A 27,114-nucleotide genomic window follows, 5' to 3' on the forward strand; every position below is an offset into this window, starting at 1 on the left:
GTTGAATATTTGTGTTTGCTTGGGATTTCTGGTAGGCTCCTTAATAACCTATATATCCTGCTTCTTGTCTACCACTTCAAAGTAAGATTGTGCATACAATACAGTACATGCTGCAAAAAACCCTTACCTAGTAGACACAAGATGCTTATATTGTTTTGTGGTCAGGGCAGTAGAATGCCCCTTACGTCATTGCTTTTCAGCTAGCCGGCATCCGTTTAGGAGCAGGACTGAAGGGATTTAACCTTGCAGTGTTTGATCCAGTGTTATAGTCCTGGATTAAAAGACAGCATGAAACTTCCAATCTCATTACAACCCCAGCATTCGCAGGAGGTGCCTGGGCTGCAAATACAGCTTCAGCTTTGCATTGAATCCGTGCCAAAAGCAACTTTACTATGAAAGTGCAGTGTGACTTACTTTTCTGAGGATTTGAATGATGTTCCTTGTTCTTTATGCCCTGGCCCCAATCCTTACGTTTGGTGCCCATTTCCAGTCAGCTTTTGCAGTTTCAGAGTGTCGTCATGCATGCTTGCAACTAACACGCCTGGATATAGCGCCACAAGCTTGAAATCTCCAGGAATAAAACACCCCATTAAAGAACCATAAAGCAGCAAATCAGCGTCAAGTCCATAGATCTTAATGCTGTTAGGAACCATTTCTGAAAAGGAAAAAAAAAATCCTTTGTTCTGGAAGTTTTTCCCAAAATCCTCACAGCTGGTTAGGAAGCAAAAATATTCAGCAGAAAATGGTTTGATTTTATATAAATATTTCTCAAGGAAATCTTTCACATAGCAATCTGATAATGCTAATGGAATAAATTCAGCATGCACAGGCATTTAATTGTTCGCTGTTAAAAAGGTAAAGCCTATCAGGAAATTAGACTAGATTGCAGTGTATATAGTGCATATGATATTCACTATTTCCTAAACCACTTTGCTGAGTTAGTATTTCCGTGCTGGTAATGCAGTGACTATGTAGGCAAGGAAAATTGTTGTTATGCTCCTGAGGGAGGTGGTCTATCCAGTTTTGAATGAAAATGTTGGAGAATTGCTGCTACTCACGCTTGTGGGTCATCAGCTCTGTGTTAAGACTTTGAGATGCTTTGCTTATCATACCATTCTGCAAATGACTTGAAATGATCTTGCTTTTAAACTTGGGCGCTTCAGAAAAAAAGATACGCTTGAAAGTTAATTCTGAGGACTGAGCTGACGGCTTTTTGCCGCTGTTGCTTTCTTCCAGTTTGAGAAGCTGAAGGCTTGTTACAGCCCCAGCATACAGCAATCTAGCAGGTTAAATGACTTGGGCAACACAGTTTATTAAAACTGGCAAGTGCTCGCTCCAGTTCTTTTCCTGATAGTCAAGGCTGTCTGCAAGAGTAATTGATAGTGGCAGCTGTTCTGAGGGTGTTTTAGATTGTTGCAAGACGATTTGACTTGACAGACAGCTCTGTACAAATGAACTGAGTGATAGGGGCTGAATCCAACTTGATTGCAAAAGGAACTTCCTGTCGAAAGACAGCAGCAAAACTCATTCACCAGAGAAGAACTTTGGGAATCAGTGACAACGACAAAAAAGCTTCCCTGGCTCCTTCGTTCCAGTGATGCAAGCTCAAAGCAAGGCATGGGGATTTGTGCTCATATTTGGCCCATTTTCCCCTATGAGAAAAGACTTTCATATTATTATCTGTTGAAAGTTCACTCGGTGCCTGTTGTGTTTGGAAGAGCATGCACCTTGGAAGAACATTCTCTGCATAATGGCATGGGATAACACCAACTAGCCTGTGGAGCAGATCATTAGAGTCACAGGGGAGATTTAGTCTTTGCATCATGATAGTAACAATTCACATTCTATGGCGCCTCCCATCCAAGGATCAGCATTAATGAATTAACCTGCATGGCCCTACTGAGGTAAAACAAGATCACCCTATTTTTACAGCTGGAGAGCCTGAGGCATAGAGAGGTTGCTCACAGTAACACAGTGAATTAGTCACAAAGTTAATCATAATCAGGGGCGGCTCTAGGAATTTTGCCGCCCCAAGCACATGCCTGCGGGAGGTCCTCCGAAGCCGCGGGACCAGCGGACCCTTTGCAGGCAAGCCGCCGAGGGCAGCCTGCCTGCCGCCCTCGCAGCGCAGGCAGAGCGTCCCCCGCGGCTTGCCGCCCCAAGCACGCGCTTGGTGTGCTGGGGCCTGGAGCCGCCCCTGATCATACTGCACCCAGATCTCTTGACTCATAGCTTTATGCTGTAACCATGAAGACACCTTTCCTCAGTTAAACTCAGTGGTGATATGAAAAAGATGAGATGTTATCTCAAGGTGCAAGGGCGTATAGGTTTTGTTACTGCATAGACTTAGTCCCTGAGTAGTAGTAGTGCAGTTTTACCCTCCGACAGGTCACTTCTCTGTTACTGGCTCATAATCCTTGCCTATATTTCTATATTAAATACATTTTACATACCATTAAGAAAAAAATCTGTATTTTTAGATATAAGTTGCAAGTCTTTATTTTCTTAACAGTGAATTGCTGTTGTTAGATATATATGAAGGGCCATTTATGTTGGGCAACTTCCATGTGTTTGTTCTGATAGCCTGAAATATACAGACCAAGCAGGTTAATCCATGGTGTGGCTGATATTTGAATTAGTGCTGTCTTCAGTAGCCTTGAGGGGGGAATGTAGAAACAAGAGCAAAAGTCACTTCATTATCACGAGCTATCACCTACATAGCTCCTCTTACCCTCTATGCACTTTACAAACATCAGCTACTGTATTGTGTCCCAACACCAAAGCAAAATCCGTTGCCCCACCACACACTTGTAACTATATATTTGTGCTGATGATGTTACGTATCCACCAAACACAATGCTGTACGCATACAAAGCACTATTTAAAAATTGTGGTGTAGCTCGATTAAATAAGCTCATCCTTTGGATATTTTCTTTCTTCATTCCAGTTGCTGAAAAGCTTGTTTTTACTTGACTGATTCCCTAATGCAATGAGTTCAAAAGCTCATCTCTGCGGCTCATGAACTCATTTCAATATCTACGTCCCATTAACTCTGGTTGCTTTGCTTCTACACATGGCTTGCTTCAGTTACAGTAACCATGGTGTTTGTATGGTTCAGGATTAGTAGAAGCATGGGTTAGGTCTGTGCTCTACAGGAATGATGGGACTGGAGTGATGGGTGTGTGGTTAGATTAAAAGAGGTTGCTGTTGGATTGTTTTATAAGATGCCCTGGAATGGAGAGGGTTGGAGACTTCTCTCTCACGTTATCCCACCATCTTTACGTTTCGAACACATAGAAAGAAAGTGCAGAGGGCTAGAGAGCGCGTCCAAATGACACCACTTTCTTATTTGAAGAAACAAAGGAAAGATGCACAGACGAGCTGAGATAATTTCCAGTCATATCATATATGTGCTGACAAGTTCCTTTCAATAACAACGTGCAGCCACAAAGAGCAAGAGGCAGGGCAGCCGGTCTGGAAATGCTATTGCCCTGAGTACTGTTTGTATAACAGCAGCCACCTGTTGGAGTCCTGAAAGCAGACTTTGCAGATTTAATCCCCTGCACTTGAGCAACACTTAATCAGCTTGAAAGCAAATTCCTGTAATAGAACAGGTTTAATTTGTGTTTGCAACTTTTTGTATCGTATTTAGTCTGTAATGGTGTATACTAACCAGTGGGGTTGGGTGGAGAGGCAAATTTTTTTAAAAAATTTATTCTCATAACAGCTTTTAAATCCAATCAGATTTTACATCAAGTATGTGCAACAGGTTCATTTGGGCTCAGATAAACCCTTCAGGAATTTACTTTACAAACAGTTGTGTGTATCGGTCGACTGTCCCTTTGACTTTTGAATCTTAAATCGATAATACTGTATGTGCTCACAGATTTCCTGAAAACAATAGCATACACCCTCACTACTGTTTAAAAATACATTTTTTTCTTAGCCAAGTCAAATCTGAATAGTGAAGTAGCACATTGTTGATATTTTGCAACATTGCAAGTACCAGTTGCAGGTGATCAGGCAGACAAGACTTACTGAAAATGAGATCATTTTTATTTCCTTTGTTAGACCAGTTTCAATCGGGTCCTCTCTTTTTCTCCACTCACCCCACAAGAACCAAGGTGTGTTTCTGTCTTATTAACAGAAGAAAACTCTCTTGGTGGCAGAAGTCCCATGTGCGTGGTTAGAAAATAAAGAAAACTGGCATACTGAAAAGGGGTAAGGTTGTGCATGGTGGGGAATGGCAGATGCGTTCCAGCCTTTACATAGTATGGCTGAAACATGAATCATTGTAAATGTCAGATTTCCTGTGAAAAGAAGAGCTGAACTGACATGCGTTCAGCTTTAATTAAGCTTGAGTTATTGGAGCTGACTGTCAAGTCTTAGGCAAATTGGCTCAGCCTGTTATCATTAAGCATGAAAATTAACTACTCTAGGACTTGGTAAAAATAAACACATTTTTGTTGCTAGAATGTTCCAGTGTGCTATGGTGAATCCAGGTCTTGTTATGGGAGGCCGGGCTTGGTTATGCAGGTCTGTATGATCAGAGGGAGCTGAGGTATGTGACCCAAGTGCAGAAAGTCTGAAAGATATAAGAGGCCCAAGGAACAATTCCACATGTGAACAGCAGTCATCTCTGATCAAGTGAAGGCAACTTGTGCAGAATAGGTAAAAAATCCCTTAGCAAGAAAGTGTGAGGTGGAAGGTCTTTTAGGTGTTTTGCGGAGGAAAGCTCTGAAGTTCTGGATGGACAATGAAATCACTTAAAAGAATAAAAACCCAGTTTTCTGGTGGAGCTCAATGAAGTTGGAACAAAGCTGATTTAGTTCTACTGTGCCACCTAAATGTACATGAACACACATGTAGATCAAGAATGGAAGGGGGAGTTTGGGCCAGGAATTTTCTTAATAATCAGTAAGTCTAAAAAACAAAGTAAAGCATTTTGGAGGTTTGTTTTATTATAGTAAGATGTCCCAGGTAGTGACTGGGACATCTTACTATAAATGTGGGGAGAATTGTGTGTGCGTAGCTGGGGGGGATGCAGGAAGGTTTTAACGGGTGATAAGTGGGTATCGGTTTGGGGCACCAAATAGATAGAAAAAGGCACTGTTTTGGATAGTATTGGCCTGGATGCCCCAAAAAAACAAAGACATTCCTAGAAAAGTGGGACATCTGTTCACTCTAAGCATAGTGTGTATCCTGTAGAGCCAGTGTTCGGGGCATACCCAAGGGAAATTATTCTGCAGAGCTAATGGTTGCTAGTAGCCCTATGTACATCTCTGGTGAGAAGGGTTCTCTCTTAGTAAACCTTTCTAGTGGAAATACATGAATGTTGTAGATCTAACAAAGACACATCACTAAAACTGAGATGTGTCTCCATTTGGGTAAAAGTGTCCTATGTTCGCCTGACTCTGTCCTCCCTGCCAGAGACGAAATCCCTGGATCTGAGCAACCCTGGTCTTTCAGCAGGTCTGGAATCCAACTTCCAAGCTGGGGTCTGGATCCAAATTTCACAGTTTCCTGCATCTCAGGAACAAACTGAAACAAAAGCATGGACTCAAAGACACCCTATATCTGAATATTTGGGCTTGGACTCATGGGCGGCTGGTGAACATGCCATTGGGGAAGGCCAGATCCCGACCCCTCCCTCTCTGCCCAAGGCCTCTCATAAGAAGAGTATAAGAACGGTCATACCGGCTCAGACCAAAGGTCCATCTAGCTCAGTATCCTGTCTTCCGACAGTGGCCAGTGCCAGTGCCCCAGAGGGAATGAACAGAACAACATCAAGTGAGCCATCCCCTGTTGCCCATTCCCAGCTTCTGGCAAACAGAGACTAGGGACACCATCCCTGCCCATTCAGGCTAATAGCCATTGATGCACCTATCCTCCATGAATTTATCTAGTTCTTTTTTTTTTTTTTGAACCCTCCCCTCTCCTTCTCCCCTCTCCTCCGGCTTGCCCCCAGCCTTGGAGCACTAGGCGGGCGGTGTGGCCAGAGCGCTCCCAACCCCAGAGTGCTGAGCAGGCGGTGCGGCTGGAGCACCCCCCAGGGCCAGGCACAGGGGTGGGCAGCGTTGTGTGGCTCCAGCCCCTGCGCACCAAGCCCTGGGCCTTGTGTGCACCGGCCCCAACCTGCCTGCCCCAGCCTCTCTGCCACAGAAGAGAAGGAAAGGAACTGGAAGCAGGCAGGAGAGGGCTTTGGGGCAAAGCATGAGTGGGGCTACACAAGGCTGTTTGGGATGGCACAGCTTTCCCCTGCCTATGCTACCTGCCGCCCATGCTTGGACCAGTCTCTGCTCTCTTCTAACCACCTCTCTCTGTGCTTTCAGTTTTAGTTATGTGCACCTACCTTCCCGCCCCCTAGTAAATCAAATACATGAAGTGGTTTTATTTCAGCACGCTGTACTGCAGTCAGGGGTGAAAGTAACTTAAAGGACTTACCGGTACGCTGGAGTCCTGAGCGGGGGCATGGCCTCAACCGGAAGAGGCGGGGCCTTTCAAGATTTAAGGACCCAGTGCTCCGCCCGCTGTGGGGAGCCCCGGGCCCTTTAAATCACCGCCGGAGCTCCAGCAGCAGGGCTCGGACGGTGCTTTAAAGGGCCCGGGGCTCCCTGCAGGGGCCAGAGTTCCAGGCCCTTTAAATCACCGCCGGAGAAGCCACGCCAGTCCAGTCCGGCACAGCGTACCGGCTCTTGCCAGTATGCCGTACTGTACCGTACCGTACTGGCTTACTTTCACCTCTGACTGCAGTTATTAAAAAATAGGAACGGTGATAACCAATTCTAGTTAGAAGAGGAGTACTTGTGGCGCCTTAGAGACTAACAGATTTATTTGAGAATAAGCTTTTGTGGGCTACAGCCCACTTCATCGGATGCATAGACTGGAACATACAACAAGAAAAGGGGAGGGATAGCTCAGTGGTTTGAGCATTGGCCTGCTAAACCCAGGGTTGTGAGTTCAGTTCTTGAGGGGGCCATTTAGAGAACTGGAATAAAAAAAAAATGTCTGGGGATTGGTCCTGCTTTGAGCATGGAGTTGGACTAGATGATCTCCTGAGGTCCCTTCCAACCCTGATATTCTATAATTCTATAAGATATTTATGCATACAGAGAACATGAAAAGGTGGAAGTAGCCATACCAACTGTAAGAGGCCAATCAATTGAGATGAGCTATCATCAGCAGGAGAAAAAAAACATTTGAAGTGATAATCAAGATGACTCATAGAAGGAGTGAGGATACTTAACATAGGGAAACAGATTCAATTAGGGAATGGTTGGGGGAAACTTGCAAATGAGATCTTATGCTGGAACCACAGGGAATCAATAGTTGTATATAAAACTGGTCAGACAGCTGCTTTTAATAGAACACTTCATTGATTTGTTTTGGATCCAATTGATTTATTTTTTAACTCCGCTTCTTTAACTTTTATGGTGTCAGTGTGTTCATTAGTCTATATTGCCTGCAATTACACTGTCTAAAGTTTGACTCTGAATAGGCCTATTGGATGGAATGAGCTAATAGGATTTCATAGAACCTGTGGTCAGGAATGGAACCTGAGTGTTTTTTATGGGATGCCTCTAGATAACTATAATTGTGAATGTGCTTCCTTTGATAAGCATATTGGGTGGCATGTTGAAATCAGTGGCAAAACTCCCATTGACTTAAATTTAGCCAGGATGTCACCCATTGGATTTAGATGCATTAATAAAAATCCATGAACTGTTAGATTAATGAAAATTAAATTTTCAGAAATACAGTCACTTTATGTATTAACTACAATAAAATCTATTTACCATTATCTTTAAGTCCATAAATCAAATCACATCTGAAAAATACAGTGAAACTGACTATGTATAATACTTTATATAGTAATTGATTTGGGACATCTCTAGATTGTCTCAAAATGGGGATCAGCTGACAGGGGGTTGAACTACCATTTGATCCACCCAAAACACTGGAATTTCTTTGGAATTCCCACTCATTTCTGCCACTCATGAGTTACACAGTCACAACTCTTCCCAAGCTCATGAAAATAGCTTGTTTATTTCAGTGCCTTTCTCCCACTGTATTCTGGAGGTGTGGGTGTGGGGGTGTGTGGGTGTGAAATTGGCTTTTGCCAAAGGAAGAAGGAAAATAATCTGACATCACCCTGTTATTGGATGTATATTTTATAAATACAAAATGATCTGGCATATTACAGGGAAGGCAGAGAGCTTGATTCAGTACTGCCTCCCTCTCGTTTCATGCCAGTGTAACTCCAGTGAAGTCACTGAAGCCAGACACTGATGAATCAGACACAGAGTGGAATAAGTAATGCAGAAATGGCTGCATGTTGTGTGCTGCTGTTCCCACACTTCATACATCATGAATATATTTCAGTGCTACCAGCCCTTTTTAAGGTTAAGAGTTAAGGTAATTTCATAAGTGGAATTTGTCCATGTTAGTGTTGGGAGCATGCGTAGGTGGGTGTCCGTGTTCCTTTCTCACGTTTTCTCTGTCATAATCTCTCCAGCAGCTTGGGTGGGCTGAAGATTATAATAAAACCCTAAAATTATTATGATATAATAAAAACATGTACAGTAAACTTAACACTTATACATCTAATGGGATGCATGTGTGTTGGAGAAGCAAATGAACGACAGACTCAGTCAATGGAAGGCTCCTCTTGAGATGAATTATGGAGCATCCCTGCACTTCAGGGATATGTACATAATGTTAAAAGGGAGTTATCTTTGGGAATTGAGTATTCAGCATGTTGCATGTGGTTTCTCTTCTTATTTTAGGTCTTTTTTTGTAGTCCTTGGTCTGATTTTTTGTTGTTGTTGCTGCTATTTAATCCCTTCTACTGGCTGGAGCTTCAAACTTCATTGGAAAAATGAGGACTCAGCATTTTACTCAGAAAAAATCTGAGAGGAATTTAACACATTAAAGAAACTTCATTTTGATTGGTACCTATTAGCCATTCATTACCGTATTACTTATGATTTTGGCATATGTTATGGCAGTTAGTATGTTCTTTGATATCCACAGAACATTTAGGGTGAACAGGGCTGCCCTACTGTGCTCATTGTAGGTTTTCCTAGACTGCTTATGTTCCATCTTCATATGTGAATGTGTATCCAATGAACAATCATTGTGCCATCCTCTCTCTCATAAAAGTCATTGGTATTCATCTCAGAAAGCATGCCGATGGGTGTTAAAGCATGCTCTTGTCAGTGATTAGTTACCATCCCCATAGCTATGAATGGCAAGATATGCCAGGCAGGTTACCTTGAAAGGCCATTGAGAAAATAAATGAACCAAAACTCTTGTGATCGGATTTACGGTTGCGGGATTTATCATCTATTCCAGGAAATTAAATTTGGTGGGAAATGCATTAGCAGTAACTTGAGAAGCATTCCTGCTGTATTTAGCGTTCTGTAGTCGTAGTAAGGTTATATGTGCTTTGCGTCAAGCACCCCCTAGACAACACTTTGATCTTTTACACACACTTGAACAAGTGCCATGTACTGGACAGACTGACAGATGAACATACCATCATGTTGTGATGATACCTCCCGCAAGCTAAATATGACTTTGTTCTTACCGGGCAAATATTCTGCAAAATTGGAAAATAAACAGGGATGCTTCAATATGCCACTTTTCTTCTTCTTTTTCTGTAAGGTCCAACCTTGAATGACAAACCTGAAGCTAAAGCAGCGACCATCCCAAAGGTGTCAGGGCTAGAGCGCAGCCGGGAACTGAGCACCGACGTGCCCTTCGTGCTGCCTATTCCCAGCCCCCAGCCAGTTGCTGCTGTTGTGACTTCCACTTCTTCTGCGCCCACGTCGAGCGCCAGGGCAAGCCCGCTGTTGAAGAAGGAGCCAGTGATCTCAGCACCAGCACCGCCAAGACTCACACCCCAGCCACAGCCTCGACCGCAATCACAACCTCAGCCTCGACCACAGTCTCAGCCTCAACTCATACCTGAGCTTCGGACCCAGCCTCAGAGTCACATCCCTCCCCCTCTCAACTACCAAGTGCATCACCAGGTGGCCCAGAACGGACTCAATATCAGGTAGGGGAAAGGGGTGCTTGCATTGCTTCTTTGTGAAGCACTCAAACCCTACTTCCAGAGTATGGTTCATTGAAAAGGTATTAAAATCTCTGTAGAATAGGCCATAGGCGTTCTCATTTCCTGGGCAAGGTGCTCTGCTTGGGAGACGCATTGTATTCCTCTAGGCCAGCACCACAGAGCCATGTATTTCCAGCTGTGTTGGGTAGCTGCATGAAAGAGATTATGACTAGAGCTTCCCCAGTGAACAGGGGCTGTGTGGCTGTGGTGCAAAACTTCCTAAGTCCAGCTTCCAGTGCATTTGCAGTTATTTCCATCAGAACCAGTCTGCAGAAGAATTAGTAATTGGGAAACAGTTTGAGTTTGAACAAAACCATTTTTCACCCCCTGGTGGATTCCAATTGTAAACCCATAGGCAGTCTTTGGATTTGGCATGGTCATGTATGTTCATATGACATGGGTGCCGTTTCATTGGTTCACCAGAGTTAGTGGGATATTGGGCTATTGGGAAAAAACAAATTCCACATCCCATTTGGACCTTTTTGCAGGAAGCACAGTTCAAACTGAGGATGCATCAGCTAACAGCAGCCTCAGAGGACAACTCTTGGTATAGAGCAAAAAAGATATTGCAAAGTAACACGTTCCCCATAGCTATAGGGCTAGCATGAGACTCAGTTTGTCCTTCAAATAATTTTCATCCGGTAGGTAAGATGCAAAGATTTATATTTCTTGAGTAGAAATAAAATGGGGGTGAGCTGGCGAGAGAGGAGTCAATGCACAGGAATAAATGGGGACATGGACAGTTCCTTTGTTGGTGCAGAAAACACCATTCCCCCCAAATCAGCCTGTTGAATTAGATTAATTCAGTGAACAATGTTTGTATCATTTCGTAACCTTTTAGCTGCATAAAGAACAAGATATGGGACTGTCATTTACAACCAGTTTGTCTAGCACCTCACACAGTGGGGCCCCTCCCTGGTTTTGGCCTTTAGGTGCTACCGCAATATAAATATTTAATAACAACATCACATTGGCACTATTCAAACAAACACACAGGTATCTCAGAGTGCTTAGATAATCGCAAGACATGGGTATTGTGGGAGAATATGGTTAATAATAATAATTGCATTGACATTACCCTTCCACCACCCCCAGCAAAGCTCTTAAAGTGCTGTGCAACAGAAATAATAAAAATCTTTTAAAAACAATAGAATTAAAATAATACACGATATACTGATATATCATATTGATTAAGTGCAATACCACTGTATGGAATGCAGGGCAGGCATAATATGATTGCCGTAGCTCATACCACGGCACTCTGAATATACAGAGTAACCGTCACCAAGCCTTGTGATCACAAGGGAATGCATTGCCATTGGAAGGTCATCACAGGCTAAATAAAGGTGTAAATTCAGCTGCCATTACAGCACCTAAGTCAACTCACACACAGCTCTGAGAGCTGCCACCTGTTCAGTCATGAAAGGGAGTGTCACCCAGAAGAACCCGAGCCATACCCTGCCCTGTTGGGAAAGGTTATTGAGATCTTAAACCTCCACCTGGACAGCTCCCCGAAATGGGCAGAAAGGGCTGTGGTTTCATGCCTCTCTGCTTGGTGAGGTCATTGTTATAGAGCCTGGCTGTCTCTGACACTGTGCCATCATGACGGGTGTATTGTAACACGCTTCTTTTCTCTCTTCTCCACATTTCTCTCCCCACAGCAGGAGCAGCAGCGCCAGCAGTACAACAAGCATCAGCCTGCCCAAACACCTTCCCCTCTCCCCCCAGATCCCTCCTCACCACTCTTCCGGCCCAGCCCTGCCCCTCTCCATCTCTAATCTTGCTACCTCACACTTCCCTCTCAGATCGCAGACCCAACACCAGCACCATCCGGCCATGTTTGCCACCCCACCCACGCTACCACCACCACCAGCGTTACCCACCAACAGCCTTGTGATACCAGGCCACCCTGCAGGTAAGTGCTCTTCTTTTCACCAGGGCTGGGCTCCTGTGCATGCACAGTATTTACAGTGGGGTTAGGGGGTGTGCAAGCAAAAAAACCCAATGCAAACATCTCCTGAAATAGTCAAGAGTAGTATTGTAACAGGTGAGAGACACTGAATTGGCCCTGCATGCTGAGGCCTACGTTAACCTGCAGGACAATCGCTGCATATTCCTCATTCTCTGACAAAAGAAAGAGGGGGAGAGGAGGTGAATCTGAGTATAAACTATTATTGAAGCTGGGATTTTCCATGGAGCTTAAGAGAGTTGGGCTCCCAACTGGATTTGGGCACCACAATCCCTTAGGCACTCTTGAAACTCCCAGCCTGAATTTATGTTCTCATTTAAACATGTTGCAGTCTGTTTTTGGTGCTGCCTTTGTTACCCAGTATGGGGAGGGGAACATGTGCTCTTTGTAATAAGCTTTAGGATGGTGTGCTAAAAATTAGTTACTTTCTGGAGGGAGCAGATTGTCCAATGATACATTTCCACCATCACTCGGGTTTTGCCAGATATGCTGAGCTGTGCCTTTCTTTCTTTCTTTCTTTCTTTCTTTCTTTCTTTCTTTCTTTCTTTCTTTCTTTCTTTCTTTCTTTCTTTCTTTCATAAATGCATTTAATAAATAAATAAAGGACTGATACTCAGCACCTGCATTGGAAGAAGCTGCAGTTTAGACCTTGTTTGAAGAAAAATTTTCTGGTGAGCGGCAGAATAATAAAATAGATTGGCAAGTGAGACACCCCCCTACCCAGTGTTAAAGTCTCCAAGCTCTGCTGTTAGACTTTTTATTGTTATTTTTGCAGCCTTTTTGAGACGTTTCCTTTGTTCCCTCTTCCATCCCTATTGTCACTTCTGCTCTAAATGCCCCGTTGCTAGTTCCACCATTAGCCTGTAGCTATTCCTGTGGGAGAGCCTGGCAGATGGAGACTTCCCTGAAACTCTAACTTGCTGGGCCTCCTTTTGATCTGGCATTTGACTCTATAACTAACTCAACAGGGATTAATGAGGACAAGGACTGACAAAAATGTACCCTTCTGTTTCCTATAAAGCCAGTTAACGAGAGCAGGGAGATGGAAGATCTACTGCTAGAAACTCTGATGACTTGGCATCCCACTTTCATTTTCAGGGGCTCAATATCCCATTATTTCGAATTACTCTTTTAAAGGGGTGGAAATGAGAATTGCCCCCAAATGAACTCTCAAAACAACATTAGACCAAAATATTCTGGATCCCAGCCAGGGCTGTCCTAGTAGATGCCTGCTTTCAAGTACCTGCCCTGTCTAGAATTTCAGCCGCATGGCAGGGGACACATTGGGCATCACAGTGGGGATTTATTCTTCTTCCCCTGCTTAAGGCAAAGAGACTTACAGTCCCAACAATAGACATCTTGGCCGTAGTGCAGACAGATCCTGAGAGGAGGAAATTAGAATGTTGTCACTGACAAGCTAGTCCTGCATCCACCCCTGAACTCAAGTGGAGTTTTCACTATTGACTTCAGTAAGAGCAAGATGAAGTGGCCTGCTTGTATATAGTAGTTTGTTAGCAAAAGACAAGAGCTCTGCTACTAACAAATAAGTGATGCAGTGGGTTTGCCAATCACCTCTGGAGTGCTAGGTTCAAGCTCCTACCAGCTATGTTGTCCTTAGTATGGGGTCATGTTGCTTGGTTGCACGTGTGCACTGAATAAAAGCCCCAGGTTAGAGACGCTCAGATGGGCCCTTTGGGTTCTTCTTTCTTTTCCCCATCTAGAAAAAACCTGCTTGCTTTTGTCCCTTTAAATTTAAAGTAACCGCTGCCCTTTGTCACTTCTGCTCCAGTTCCTAGGCAGGGAGGCAGAGTTCACATTGGCTTCCAGTATTTGCATGTTAGTGATGCTAATAAGCTAGGTCTGTGCATATCAATGTAACAAGGAAATGATATGCTTCTACTAGCATCTTTTTCTCTGGAAACCCAAAGCTTGAGTAGGTAACTTACTAGTGACCCCCACACGAGTTGCTGGGCAGGAGCTCCATGGCCGACCCTGATGTATGCTAGCCAAAGCTTTTTTTCCTCCCTTTTGAGTTGTAGGGGGTACTAACAACATTAGCAAAACAAAATGGCAGCCGTTAGTGTTCTTCTCTCCCGATCCCAGCCATAAGTGTACTCACACACAGGAGACACTAATTATTGGGTGCTAGGGACTTAGTGGTAATACAAGTGACTGCATAGCTAGCTGTGTTATTGTGTGGCTAAACCCATTGTAACAGGCATCACTGATAGGCACAAATAACTAGTCCTGATCCCACTCTCTAAAGCCCAATTTGCAACTGGGACACTGCTTGTGTCCCCACTCTGATAGTCTCTTTTAGACAGCTTCTTAATGTGTTCCAACCTGCTCCTCCTCCAGACTCTTCAGTGTCTATTCTTTTACTGACAAAGGCAAAGTTGCGGTGTAGGGCTGAAGTCTGGAGCCAGCCACAGATCCACCAGACTGACTTCAAGTCTCTTAAAGAAATTGGATATTGAGGCACTTATAGCTGCCAGCTCTCTTTTATCCCTCCTTCCAAAAACAACATGAAGTGGATTATCTTGATGCTAAAAGAGAGATCCAGTTTCTTTGAGTCATGCCCAGATTTAAAAAAAACATGTATATTATTTTCAACAAACTACATTGTCTTTAAAGAGGTTCGATTTTAATTACAGTTATTTGCAGTATAGTTTAATGCTCATCCAAAGAAAATCTCAGTGTAGGCTCTTTACATTCAAGTACCAAAGTCTTGAATATTACAAGTAGTTTTATTTGGTTTCTCTCCATTTCTGCCCATGTGTTAATCTATTATTATTATTATTATTTAATATTCTCGTCGCATGTAAATAGTGCTTTAAAAAGAGATTGCACTGGCTCCTAGACTCTTAGGATAACTTTTTTAAAAGTATCCTACAATGACTTGGGCTTCTAAGTCATATTTTCAAAAGTTATTTAAGCATTTAACAGCCAAATTCCCATTGACTTTCAGTGAGGCTTAGTTCTTAAGTCCCATTTTAAAAAGTGACTTAGAAACCTAAGTCACTTATGGGTACTTTTGAACATTTGACCCTTACAGGTGAACTAGAATGTCAAAAGGTTCGTTTTCCCCTCTCTGTGATTCTGCTGCATCTTAAATGGGATGTTTTCTTGAAACCAGCGGAACATCAGGACACAAGTCTCTTCAGCAGCATGTGTGTGTGTGTGTGTGTGTGTGTGTGTGATCAGCATACTTGATATTAGGACAGCAGCTGTCCTGTGTGCACCTAGCACAATGGAGTCCTGACCCAGAACTGGGGCTCCCAGGTGCTACTGCAATGGAAATAATGAATAATTATAGTATGCCTGTCAGACATACCTACCATAGCACGTAGCAGATGAAGAGGATGCTTGCTCTCATTATTCTATTTACTGCAGAGGATTGATAACATTTCAGTATCTTCCATAATTCTAAAAAACCCAAAGAACTCTGTGTAAGCTCAAAAGTTTGTCTCTCTAACCAAAAAGATGTTGGTCCAATAAAAGGTATTATCTCCCCACCTGCTCTCTACAATTCTAGACAACATTTAAATAAGAAATAATCAGGTATCTCCTGGATTAATGGTAAATCTGATTTAAAATCTGAGATGAATCCTGTTCATTCCCCCTTCCAAAAACAAAAAGATGAAGGTTTAATTGAGTTATTCATTATAAATTGAGTATTGTTGAACCTGTTTCATCTAAAACCATTTGTTCCATGGAAACCACTTCATAGACTTTTCAGATGCAGAAGTTAAACATTTGGGATAATGCTAATATCACATACACATCATGGAAAAGGAAGCATGTTTCAAATGCATAAAGAAACTTCACAGGAAATGAAGAGAGACAAATCTGCTAAAACTGATTCCACTCCCTATTACCTCCCACCCATATCCAGACCACCTCAACTATTTCAGGGTAAACTACTGAAATTTTCATAGTGGGTGAAATTCATTCCTTTGCAGAGGGCCATGTTAATCTGGCATTGAAGATTTCAGGGGACATAAGCAGGCCATAGACCTTGTGAGTTTCAGCCATAGTGCCTCAATAACAAAAAATCTAGCTCATGACCTGTGCATGGCCCAAAGTAATTACAACTAAGAAACATCAGACACCTAGCTAAGGTGTCACTTACAAGTGCCCTATCAAGAAACTAGTTTTTCAATGCAATTTAAAAGCTCTAAACATTTATTCCATTCTAGGAGGGGGCCTTTTTGTAACTAATGTTGTTTTCCTTATTATGGGCCTGATCCTGCAAAATGCAGAGTGCCCTAGGCTCCTTGTGTTGGAATGAATGGGAGTGGACGGTACTCTGTGCCTCACGGGATCAGTCACTATGTCAGGGTCTCTTTGCAAAAGTGGTGTTAGCTAAGAAAGGGAGAGACAACTATTACACTGAACAAAAAAATATGCATGCTGGGCTAAGGGCCTGATTCTCAGAAGAGCTCAGCACATAGAGTGCTTAGCGCTGTTGAAAATCTGCCCCCATCTGGGGACCAAGGGTCAGTTACCCTCCCATATTGATACTGAAGGGAGACCCTGTATCATATGATAGAATATTTTTCTTTTTATAGCAGCTGCAACCTTCAGATCTTGACCCAGTGAAATGAAATGTGTCTCCTCCTCCTTCTCCTCCTCTGCTCCGCCCCCCCACCCCCCACCCCCAGTTTTCGCATGGGAAAATAAATTGGAGGCAGAGGAGAGAGAAATTTCAATTACTATCTGAAAAGATGGAATGTTTAGAAATATAGTATTAAAGGTGTTGTACCAATTCTGGGAGAGGTTCATTATTTGGAACAGGTATCTGAGGCTTCAGAGTCCTCAGCCCAAGTGTTCTCGGGTGCACAGTGCATGCTCCCTCCACTGGTTATATCAAAAGGAGGAGAGCATGGCCAAGCCGGTGGGTGCTACTATGGAACATCAGCCTGAACTCACAGGCCCACATGCTTAAAGACAAATCAGTCAATGAAGTGTGTAAATGTTCTGGTATTTTCAGCCCATCTTGGTTGGTTAATGGTTACCATTAGTCACCTGCTATGCCCCAGCTTGATTCCTGAGCTTTGTTTTTCACCTCCCAGGCCAGGGAGTAAAGTGAAGGCAGCAAACTCAGCCACAGCCCAGAGTTTGAGGCTCACTGTACTGTGGATCAAATCCTGCCAGCTGAAGTGAGGCCTGTGGAGTTGCCTCCTGGCAAAAAGAGCCACTTAAAAATGCTGTCCTGTGATCAGGCACTAACCTGGCTGTTTCACGCACACACAGAGAACCCAGTGAAGCCAGTCATGTTAGACCGTTTGTGTATCTCTGTGGATTAACCATTGTTTTCCTTGGAGGGATGGTGAAGTTTATATGCTGTCATTTCTCCATCCCATCACCTTTGCTGTGGTTTTTAAAGTGCCTTTTTCAAAGGGACACCGACAGGTCAAATGTGGCCCAAAAAGAGAATTTAACAAACTTAAGACCAATGCAAATGTTCCCCAACCTTTTTTTTTTAATTTCAGTGGGAACAGGTTTGTCTTGCTTATTTTAAAACCAACCCATACTCCTCTGCACTGCTCCCAACACAAACATTGCAGCCTTTTTCTAGTGTAGGAAAAAGCTGGATGTGAGACTGACTAGTTTATTTTCACTGTCACAGCTGAAGCTAATGCACCAAAACAGAAAAAGGGGAGATGTTTATAATTCTTCCAGTGTTGTTAATGTAAAGTGGGGTTGTAGCCTAGGGAAAGGGGAGTCTGTTGTGGGTTGGGAGGAAAGGGAGTCATTGCAGTTTTGTGTTTTAATTTGATAATGTCCCTTTTAAAGTGTCCTAACCTCAGTATTCGTGGCTGGGTTGGGGGAGCGGGGAGGGGCAAGCTTGTTTATGCTTTATGAAGCCCCACTGTGTTTTCTGCTGTGATGACTCATGGTGTTCTCTCTTGTCTTTAGATACCAGCCTGTTGATATCATTCAACCAACCAATCATGTATTGCCAGCCTCATTCGGGGATTCTGATTGGTACTTTGTCACAGGCATCTCTCTTACCTCCACCAATGAGTCCTCACGTAGAAAACCACCACAGCATGACCTGCAGAAACAGGGAATGCCAGGTGAATATCTGACTCTCTTCTACATCTTTGTGAAACTCACAGGCCAATGGGCCTTTGTGTCTTTTTTTTTTTTTCTCTCTCTCTCTCCTCTAGATCATGAGCTGCTCAGGCAAGAGCTGAACAACCGGTTTCTGGTTCAGAGTTCGGACCGGGCCGGTGCCTCTCTTGGCCCGGTGCCATTGCTGAGGGCGGAGTTTCACCAGCACCAACACACCCACCAGCACCAGCACACCCACCAACACACATTCACTCCTTTTCCATCCAGCTTACCCCAGGCACCGCTCATGCCACCCTCTGCACCTCCTATGGTGCGTACCCCAGCCCAAAATGTGAGGATAAGTAAAGAATCATGGGGCAAAAGCGTAACCCACCGTACCAAAATCAGTCCTCTTTATTTCAGACCAGCTTCTCTCTCTCCCATCCCCCAAGAAGCCCTGCTGCTGACTTAATTAAGCCCCTCCATTCTTGAAGGATGGTCTCTTTCCCATTCAGAACCAAGAACATTTATCATCCCGGTTCCCTTGTGCTCCTACCAATAAACAGATACACTGTGTGGTTCTCAGGCCTCTTTATCTCTCCTTCATGGTAAACTGTCAGCTCTGTACTTTTGTTTAGATTAACAACCCATCCTTGGAGCTGCATCAGCTGGCTGAGCTCCTTGACACACACGCACATACATGCACAGAGATGCCAGAAGAATAGAGGTTTCTAATATAAAATGTCAAGAAAGGTTTTGTGGAACAATATATTTGGCTCTCTATACTGGAGCATCTAATGCAGGTCTGCTTGTTGTTCTTACTGTAACACAGTACTTGCACTGTTTGAGTTCAGTGTTGTCCTGTCTGTTTTATTTTCTACTTCCCCACACTGTGTCTGGTAGACAATTTGGGTATTTATTATTTGATTTGGTCAGCAAACACTAATTTATATGTGGCTGGCTCTTATGGGACAAAACCTTGTGGCCATCGAATAAACTTTGTCATTTTGTCACTGACAGTGCTCGTAACAGTGCTTTCTGCTGCTGCTAACAAAATCTAAGAGTATCTGGCATAAACCAGCTTTGTCAGTTCTTTTAAGCACACTCTCCATATGTCCCTGGCAATTATTATTTTGTTAGGTTGAAAAAGCAAGATTCAGCTTTTTCTTCCTCAGTTGTATGCCACATCTAAAACTTACAGAGTCCTCTTCTACTAGGACCGGCAAAATTGAGCAATAACCATTAAAGGCAACATTTGGAGAATACTACCAAGGGTTCATGGGAAATAATATTTCTCGCTTTTCTTTCCTGGTGTGAGTTACATGACGCCATTGTTCAGTGATAATCCGCTTAGCGACAGAACAATGAAAGTAATATCTCCCGCCCCAAATTGAGCCCCAGGTGCTTGCACAGCGTAGCCGTGTGCAAATACCTTCTTCTCTTTTCTTCTGCTGTGTAAAACAACCCTCTAAACATTCCTTGAAACCTGGTGTGTTATTTGAGAACCCTGATATCTGATCCCGCTAACAGCTCCCTCCCCGCCCACCCACGCCCTGTTGATGTCAGACTTTCTAGTGAAAACATTTTGCAAGGCTCTTTTGTTGTATTTTACTCACATCTTCTTATATTTCACTAAATAAGGTTTATTAACCCTAATGCCAGAGAGGAGTGTTGAAATCTCCAGCTGCATGTGTTTAGTAATTTATGGTATTTACACTGGCGGGTACATGGCTCCAGTAATAACTGTAATTAATGAAATTACAAATCTGCTCTCCTGCACGTAGGATAGCGTGTAACAGCAGCTGACTTGCCGAATGAACAGCATTCCGGGGGGAGGGGTCCTTGCTCACTGTCCCTTGCCCTCTCTGGTCCCCAACAGAATACTTATTGTTCAAAGATGAAACATATGCATTATTTTCTTCAAAAGATGTTCAAGACCAATGCTGGTGAAAATAAATATGGGACCCAGGTCACATGCGTGGAGGTGTTAAAGCCCTGTGCTGGGAGGCTGGGTGTGTTCAGAGTCAGGCTTTCTCCTGTGAGCACTGAATCTCTCTCCTTTTTTGGGAGTGGGAGGGATTAATATAATGATTTCTATGCCTGGGGCCCTTTCCAAAAAGCTATCTTAACCATATTGGCATTTCCCATACAACGGAGAGGGGGAAATTGCTGACGGCACTAGATATTTTGTATTTTGTTTTTGTGTTAGCGTGACAATTAGAGCTGGGCCAGAGTTTCAGAAGTAAGATCTGTTAGAATCCAAACTTCCCCAGCATTCTAATTTAGCGCTGCAATTCAGCTCATTAGGTAGAGATGCCAGTTTTGGATCTGGGAACAACTTCCCTACATTTTTTTTGATGGAGTGAGTGTTCCAATTCAGAAGTCTCTCTCGGTAATAAGGAGGGGACCAATTTGTGCAAAGTTTGTTACTCAGAGAGGTACTTCGGGGGCTGTTACACAACCAGGTGCTATAACTTTACCGCTACTAATCAGCAGCTTTGGGAGAACTGGTCACTCCCTCGTGAATGAGTGTGGAATAGTCAGTCTCCCATGTTCTGTTAAATGCTGTACAAAGGGGTCATGATTCACTTATGCATGTAGAAATCTGGGTTCATTATGTGTTGTGGAATGCAAACTCAACTTTTCTTTTCTCTTTTACTTCCAGTTTGACAAGTACGCTCCCAAATTGGACAACCCTTACTTTCGACATTCCAACGTGAGTGATGATGTTTCAAGACAGTTCCACTCTTTATGCTTCTGCTTGCTAGTGCATTGCTCAAATGTCTTTAATTGATGCAGATGGCGGTTTCGATTCATCCGTCCATAAAGTTTTCCTATTCTTGTTTGAATTTTTTGTAAATGTAAATCTTGTACTTTTCAACTTCGTCTTCTGCATTTTCTTTACTTTGGTTTTAAATTGCTGTGCCTGGGAAGGTGGGGAGTGCGCAGAGATTTCTCGTAGTGTGGATTACTGCAGCCCTGGTGCACTCAGAGCTTCACACAATGCAGTGCCACAGAGCACACGGTCCTTTCACAAGACAAAGGGTACATCTACATGGCAATGAAAGCCTCGTGGCACAGCAATGGCTGGCCCCGGTCAGCTGACTCGTGCTCATGGGGCTCAGACTGCAGGGCTAAAAAATGCTGTGTAGATGTTCAGGCTCAGGCTGGAGCCTGGGCTCTAGGATCCTGCAAGGAGGGTGGGTATCAAAGCTCAGCCTCCAGCCCGAACCCAAAGGTCTACAGTGCAAATTTTTAGTCCAGCAGCACGAGCCCTGTGAACCCAAGTCAATTGACCTAGACTCTGAGATTCGGTACTGCAAGTTGTTTTTTATTGCAGTGTAGACATATCCAAAGTGGGACTAGTGGCTTCATCCTGCTCCCCATTTCTCCACAGCACCAAAACTGCATACATTTTTGGTACTTGGTGTATAGTCTGCATTCAGGAGAGGCCCAAGCAAATCTTAATACAGTACTTTCACCAGGCTATGTACATGCTGTGCATTTAGTCTGTACTAGCGGAGTATATATCCAGGGTTGATATTTGCTTTGAAGAATGAAGCGATTTCACACATTTCTAAATAGGATTGATTACTTATAGATTTACTACTTCTATTCAAAAACAGTCAAGAAAACAATATTTTTCCATTTCTAGAGAATGGGGTATTTCAAAAATACAGCAAATTGTATAGTCCAACGTGTTCGAAATTAACAATAAAATGCATCAGATCTGCAAATTTTCACATTTTATTTTGGCTTTTAAAAATTTTGTAACAATGTTTGATGGGTTTAGCTCCTGCCTCGACCGTTGTTCATTTTGTCTTCTTTTTTTGTAGTTCTTTCCAACCTATCCTCCGGCAATGCCTGGAATGCCACCAATGCTTCCACACTCAGGACCTTTTGGGTCACTTCAGGGAGCATTTCAACCGAAGGTACAAATGTGTTGTTGTTGTATTAGCACAGGCTTTGTTCTTCAATGGGAGACTGTAATCAGAATTGTAGTTGCGATGATTATATGAATGACCTTTTTGACTAACTCAGATGCTTTTGGGGCCCAGGGGTTGTTCTTTAGAGAGGAGTGCAGTTGTTCACATGGAAGTCTAAGGCCTGGTCTACAGTACAGAGTTAGATTGATGCAAGGTAGCTTACATCGGCCTAACTATGTAAGTGTCTACACTAAAATTTCGCTCCTGCCGACATAACTGTCCCGCTACGGGGACTTAATAATGCCACCTGTGTGAGAGGCATAGAGTCAATGTCGATGTAGTGAGATCAGCACTAACACTGCATTGCTTACATAGACTGTTACTGGCTTTCAGAAGCCATCCCGCAGTGCCCAATGCTGACAGTACAATCTGTACGAGCGCTGTTGGTGAGGACACACACCGCTGACACAAGGAGCATAGTGTGGACACGCAAAAGCAATTTAATTACTGCGGCAGTTGTATGCCAACGTAATTTAGGTCGACGTAATTTTGTAGTGTAGACATGCCCTAAGTCAAAGCCAGCTAAGCAGAAGCTCAGAGTCAAATAAATTATTTAGTTCTAATACAGACTGATGAATCCCAAAGCACTTTGCCAATTAAACAGACTGATAGACAGGGTCACTCCCCCAGCTAGATAGCAGCCAACTGTGGGGATGAAACTGACTATCAAAGCACAGGAACAATAGAGAGGAATGCTTTTTAGTGGTTAGAGCAGGAGTGAGGCGTTCAGTTCCCAGTTCTGCCACTGATTTGCTTTCTGACCTCCAGCAAGTCACTTACCCCTCTGCGCCTCAGCCTCTTCATCTATAAAATGAGGATAATTACATACTTACCATGCAGTGGTTTTGTGAGGTTTATTTAATGTCTGTAAAGTGCTTTCAGATGCTTGGATGAAAGACAGAGTACAGCTGCAAAGTATTATTATAACTAGTGCAGATTGCAAATTTGCAAATTTCACCATTTTAACTTTTAAAAAAAAAACTCCATGGCACATACTTTTTTCAAACTTAACGTTCTTTTTTTAAATTTAGAAAGTGTACTGAAAACGTTTACATCCATTCCAACAGAAAAAATCCATAGTACGCAGAGATTATTGATGACATTCTTATAAAAGTGACACTCAGTCTTGTTGTGATAAAGCGTGTTTATAACTTCCTAAGTGACGTGGTTTTATAGATCTCCTGTCATTTCTAAACACATCTCTGCAGAGAGATAAGAAATGATCTGCGGAATCACTGTTTATTAAAGGGCTTCAGGAACCAGCACTGTGTCAGTTATGCACTGTTTGCATTTGGAAGATCAGTTTTGCAACAGACCAGCAAGAAACTTGGGGCCAGGGTGTGCATTTACTCGCACTGGTGAGCAGTTATTCACATGAGGAGTCACTCACATGAAGTCGATGGGAGTGAATAACTACTTACCACTGTGATTAAGGACTTCACAAGATAGTTTAATGGAAGCTAAAGGAACTTTTCAGTGGTTTATCAAGCCTCTGTGAGCCTTTTTTTGTAAATAGTGTAGAATCCATAACAAATGACCTATCTCAACTAGAAGATTACACAAATTAAGTACAGGAATGGAAGAATAAGTTCTCCAGTTGAATCCAGGCAGAAGGGTAGGCAGGGGGTGGAATTTAGGAAGGAATTATGTAATTACCTAGCTTGGAATTTGGCCAGAACACCATGGTTAATGTTCCTATTCTTGTGAAGAACTCCAAAGGATCGCTAATGACCACAAGTGGTCAGGACCTCAGTTTTACATCTCATCTGAAAGAGATGCACAAACCCTATGGAACTATCACTGTTGTAGAATACCGCTGACATCAAAAGATAGTACAGTTTTGCTACAAGGCTGCCTGTAATGAGACAACCTCTGATACACTCTGATACACTGATAGTGTGTTCTTCTGGTTTCCGTCTTCATTACCAAACTGTATAATACCATCTTGCTGTAAAATACCGTGAGACCTACAGGAGAAACTGTTCTGCAATAAAAAGGAAGGAGTGAGAACAGGTCTTTCACATTTCTAAGCAGTTCCAAGTACTATGTAACTAGATTTTAATTTATTTTAGAGATAAATACATAGAACACTCACTGGTTGAAGGTTAAACCGCACAAGATCACAGTCTGCTGCAGTGGTTAATCAGGAACATGGTGTGGGCACTGGGCAGTGCTATATTTACATGGAAGCTAACATCTGGAGGGACATGAACGAGATGAAAAATTGATCCGCAACTTGTCACATTCTCTTCCAGTTCCCTAGAGGAGGTGGAGCTGAGCCTCTGGGTGAAGCCACACAAGATACTGTCACCTCTCCCCCCCCCCCACTTTCCTCCCAAGCTATTTGATTAAATTCTAGATAATTAGGACAGACCAGTGGCTTGATTCTGGCACAATGAATTCAGCATTCCCTGTCCTACAAAGCAAAGGGTTTGCTTTTGTCCATGTTTCTCCCCCCATCCCTCCCATGTCACTTGCCTTAGGCGTGGTGTATGAAGCCACTCACATAAATCCAGGCTGACTATAAACTTCTCAGTGAGTTTCCCAAAAGCCATTCTCACAAGCTAAGGACTTGAAAAGGTCAAAAGTATTCAATTTCCTTTGCTGGGAGAAGCATTCACATCTGTCCTCAGGGGAAAGGAGGACAGAATGACACTCCATCATTAATGCGTTGTGATCTCAAGACTCTTGACTATATCATAGCTGTGACTTTTGTTTTCTCCCTAAACCTCAGCTGACAGAGACCCTAGGAGCCCTTTGAACGCAGGTCTGTCAGGGGAATGCTTCTTCACTTAGACAATTCAGAATTGTCTTTAAAATAAATATTACAGTTTTAACAACTTGACCTGAGAAAATTAAACTAAACAAACAAACCAAAAAAAAACCCTGTTTACTGATTGCTCCTAAAATCTGGCTTTGGAATCTACAGTCACATGACCTAACTTGTGAGTAAAACAGCCAGCCAGGGAATTAGCTTTTTGGGGGCAACAGGTGAAGTTGTTTGGGGAGTCAAAGACTGATTGTTTACGTATAATTCCAGGTCTTGGGCTTCTCTTGCAGCCAGCCAAAGGAGGGTTCTGTGAGCTAGTCTAGAACCGACTGAGAAAATCCAAATGGCAGCATGGAGGAGTAGTAACTGGGATTCTACACTCCCAAGTGTTTAATCCTCCTTGGGGAAACAATAGAATAAACAACTGAAAAGAAGTTGGGGAAGTATTGTTATAAAGTACCTACTACGCTCATTCTAGGGTTTACCCAGGCCTACCTCTAAAGCTGTGTCTGCACTAGGCTCTTTTTCATAAAATTGCCCACCCATCCATTTCTACCCATGGCAATGCTAGTCTAGGTGGGCTGTCTCCATTTTAGCCATTGTGTCTTCTAGCGGCTCAGAGAGGCAGGCTGACACAGTGGACAGAACACTAGCCAAGGACTCAGGAAACCTGGGTTTTGTTCCTGGCTATGACATGGACAAGCGGTGTGTGACCTTGGGCATGTCACTTCACCTCTCCATGCCTCTGTTTCCTCTTCCACCTTTTGTCTAGTTAGACTGTACCCTCTTTGGGGCGGGGACTCTCTTACTGTGTGATTGTACAGCACCCAGCACAATAGAGCCGTGATCTCAGTGGGGTCTGCGGGTGCAACCACTGCTAAATACTAATAGATGACATGGTTGGTTGAGAGCCAATGAGAGAGAACATTTAGCACTAATATAACAATATGCATGTCAAAACACAGTACAAACATTGACTAATTAATGCCATTTACTATAGCTCGAAATATTACGTGTGCTGCTGGTACAGTACAGTGTCACTCATGCTATTTTCTTTTCTTTTAGACTTCAAATCCAATTGATGTAGCAGGTAGACCTGGCACAGTCCACCACACTCTTCTGCAGAAGACTCCGGGGGTAAAGCAACAATTTGCAACCTTTCTTTTACTCTTCCTTTAATTCCAGTGAACAGTTTGATTGTTTATAATAAAGAGAGAACTAGCCTTTGCAGATTGAATGTGCTGTTATGGCAATAACCTCCAACAGTTCATGAATGCAGGGGGATTTACGGACTCATTTAAACAAAATCCACCGGAAGTGGAGTGGGAAACCCTTTAAGCTCTTTCCTCTTTGCCTTGTTTAGAGAAAAGCAGTTTTTAATGCACTCCATTGTAGGAGGATTACTTGGTTCTGAAAAACCTTGGCACTGTTTGGTTGCTGGCATGCAACTGCTTTATCTATCATAAAATCCTGTTGTGTCTGGTGCAAGAAATGAAAGACACAAGTTTTAATAAAACTCCTCTCTTAAGCCTTTGGGGGTTTGCTATGCCACAAGGGACTTGTCTAGAACAATGCCTTCCTTTATGTTTGTTCAGAGGAAAGAAGTTCCCTACCCTTCCATATATTGGTCAGCTTCAGCAAAATCTCTAATTTTTATTTCCGCTTTCTTCATAGGTGTCTGACCCCTATAGACCTCCAGTAAGAGTAAGTAAGGGTTAGGTTGTACATTTTTATTAAGTACAGTTCACATGCTTTTGAAACTTAACATGTACAGCATAAGTCTTATGTTCGTCCTTTACTTGAAGAAACATGTAATAGTTAGCTCTCAGCTGCATCTGAGGAATATCATTCAGGTTAAAACCCAGTCTTGTTTTGCATGGAACTGTGATAAAGTGAAACTTATAGTTAATAGACATAATAATAGTCTTCATGCCATTTATTGTGGCTTTTTAGGGTGGCGATACATAAGTCAGAAAGAACAAAGCATGGCTCTGGAGCCCAGGGTGTCAACTCTGAATGCTGATGTCCACCACTCCCAATAGGAGCTGGTAGTGAAACTAGAAAAATATTACACTTTGCTTCTCAATCCCCCTTTATTTAAAAAAAAAAAAGACATTTAATCAATTTTAAGACACCAAAAAATGTTGATCACCTCCCTCTGCCAACTTAGTCTCTCTCATTTTTAACTGTTTTAAAGAAAGGGAAATAAGTG

The 27,114-nt window shown here is 42.9% G+C and overlaps 1 protein-coding gene across 17 annotated transcripts in view; it reads left to right on the top strand.

Moving 5' to 3' along the window:
- Nucleotides 1-27,114, top strand: part of FBRSL1 (fibrosin like 1) — a 739,850-nt gene that overhangs the window by 697,570 nt on the left and 15,166 nt on the right. For 16 of the 17 annotated variants that reach the window (XM_039504497.1, XM_039504484.1, XM_039504491.1 and 13 more), the window contains 7 exons: nt 9,667-10,060; nt 11,779-12,032; nt 18,263-18,498; nt 20,812-20,862; nt 21,983-22,078; nt 25,968-26,039; nt 26,577-26,606. In XM_039504497.1, coding sequence (XP_039360431.1) covers nt 9,667-10,060; nt 11,779-12,032; nt 18,263-18,498; nt 20,812-20,862; nt 21,983-22,078; nt 25,968-26,039; nt 26,577-26,606 — 1,133 coding nt within the window. Of the gene's footprint in view, nt 1-9,666; nt 10,061-11,778; nt 12,033-18,008; nt 18,170-18,262; nt 18,499-20,811; nt 20,863-21,982; nt 22,079-25,967; nt 26,040-26,576; nt 26,607-27,114 lie in introns of all 17 variants that reach the window. The other variant, XM_039504490.1, reaches the window with a different exon arrangement.

This window comes from Mauremys reevesii, linkage group 18 (assembly GCF_016161935.1).
Source record: "Mauremys reevesii isolate NIE-2019 linkage group 18, ASM1616193v1, whole genome shotgun sequence".
Taxonomy (NCBI): domain Eukaryota; kingdom Metazoa; phylum Chordata; order Testudines; family Geoemydidae; genus Mauremys; species Mauremys reevesii.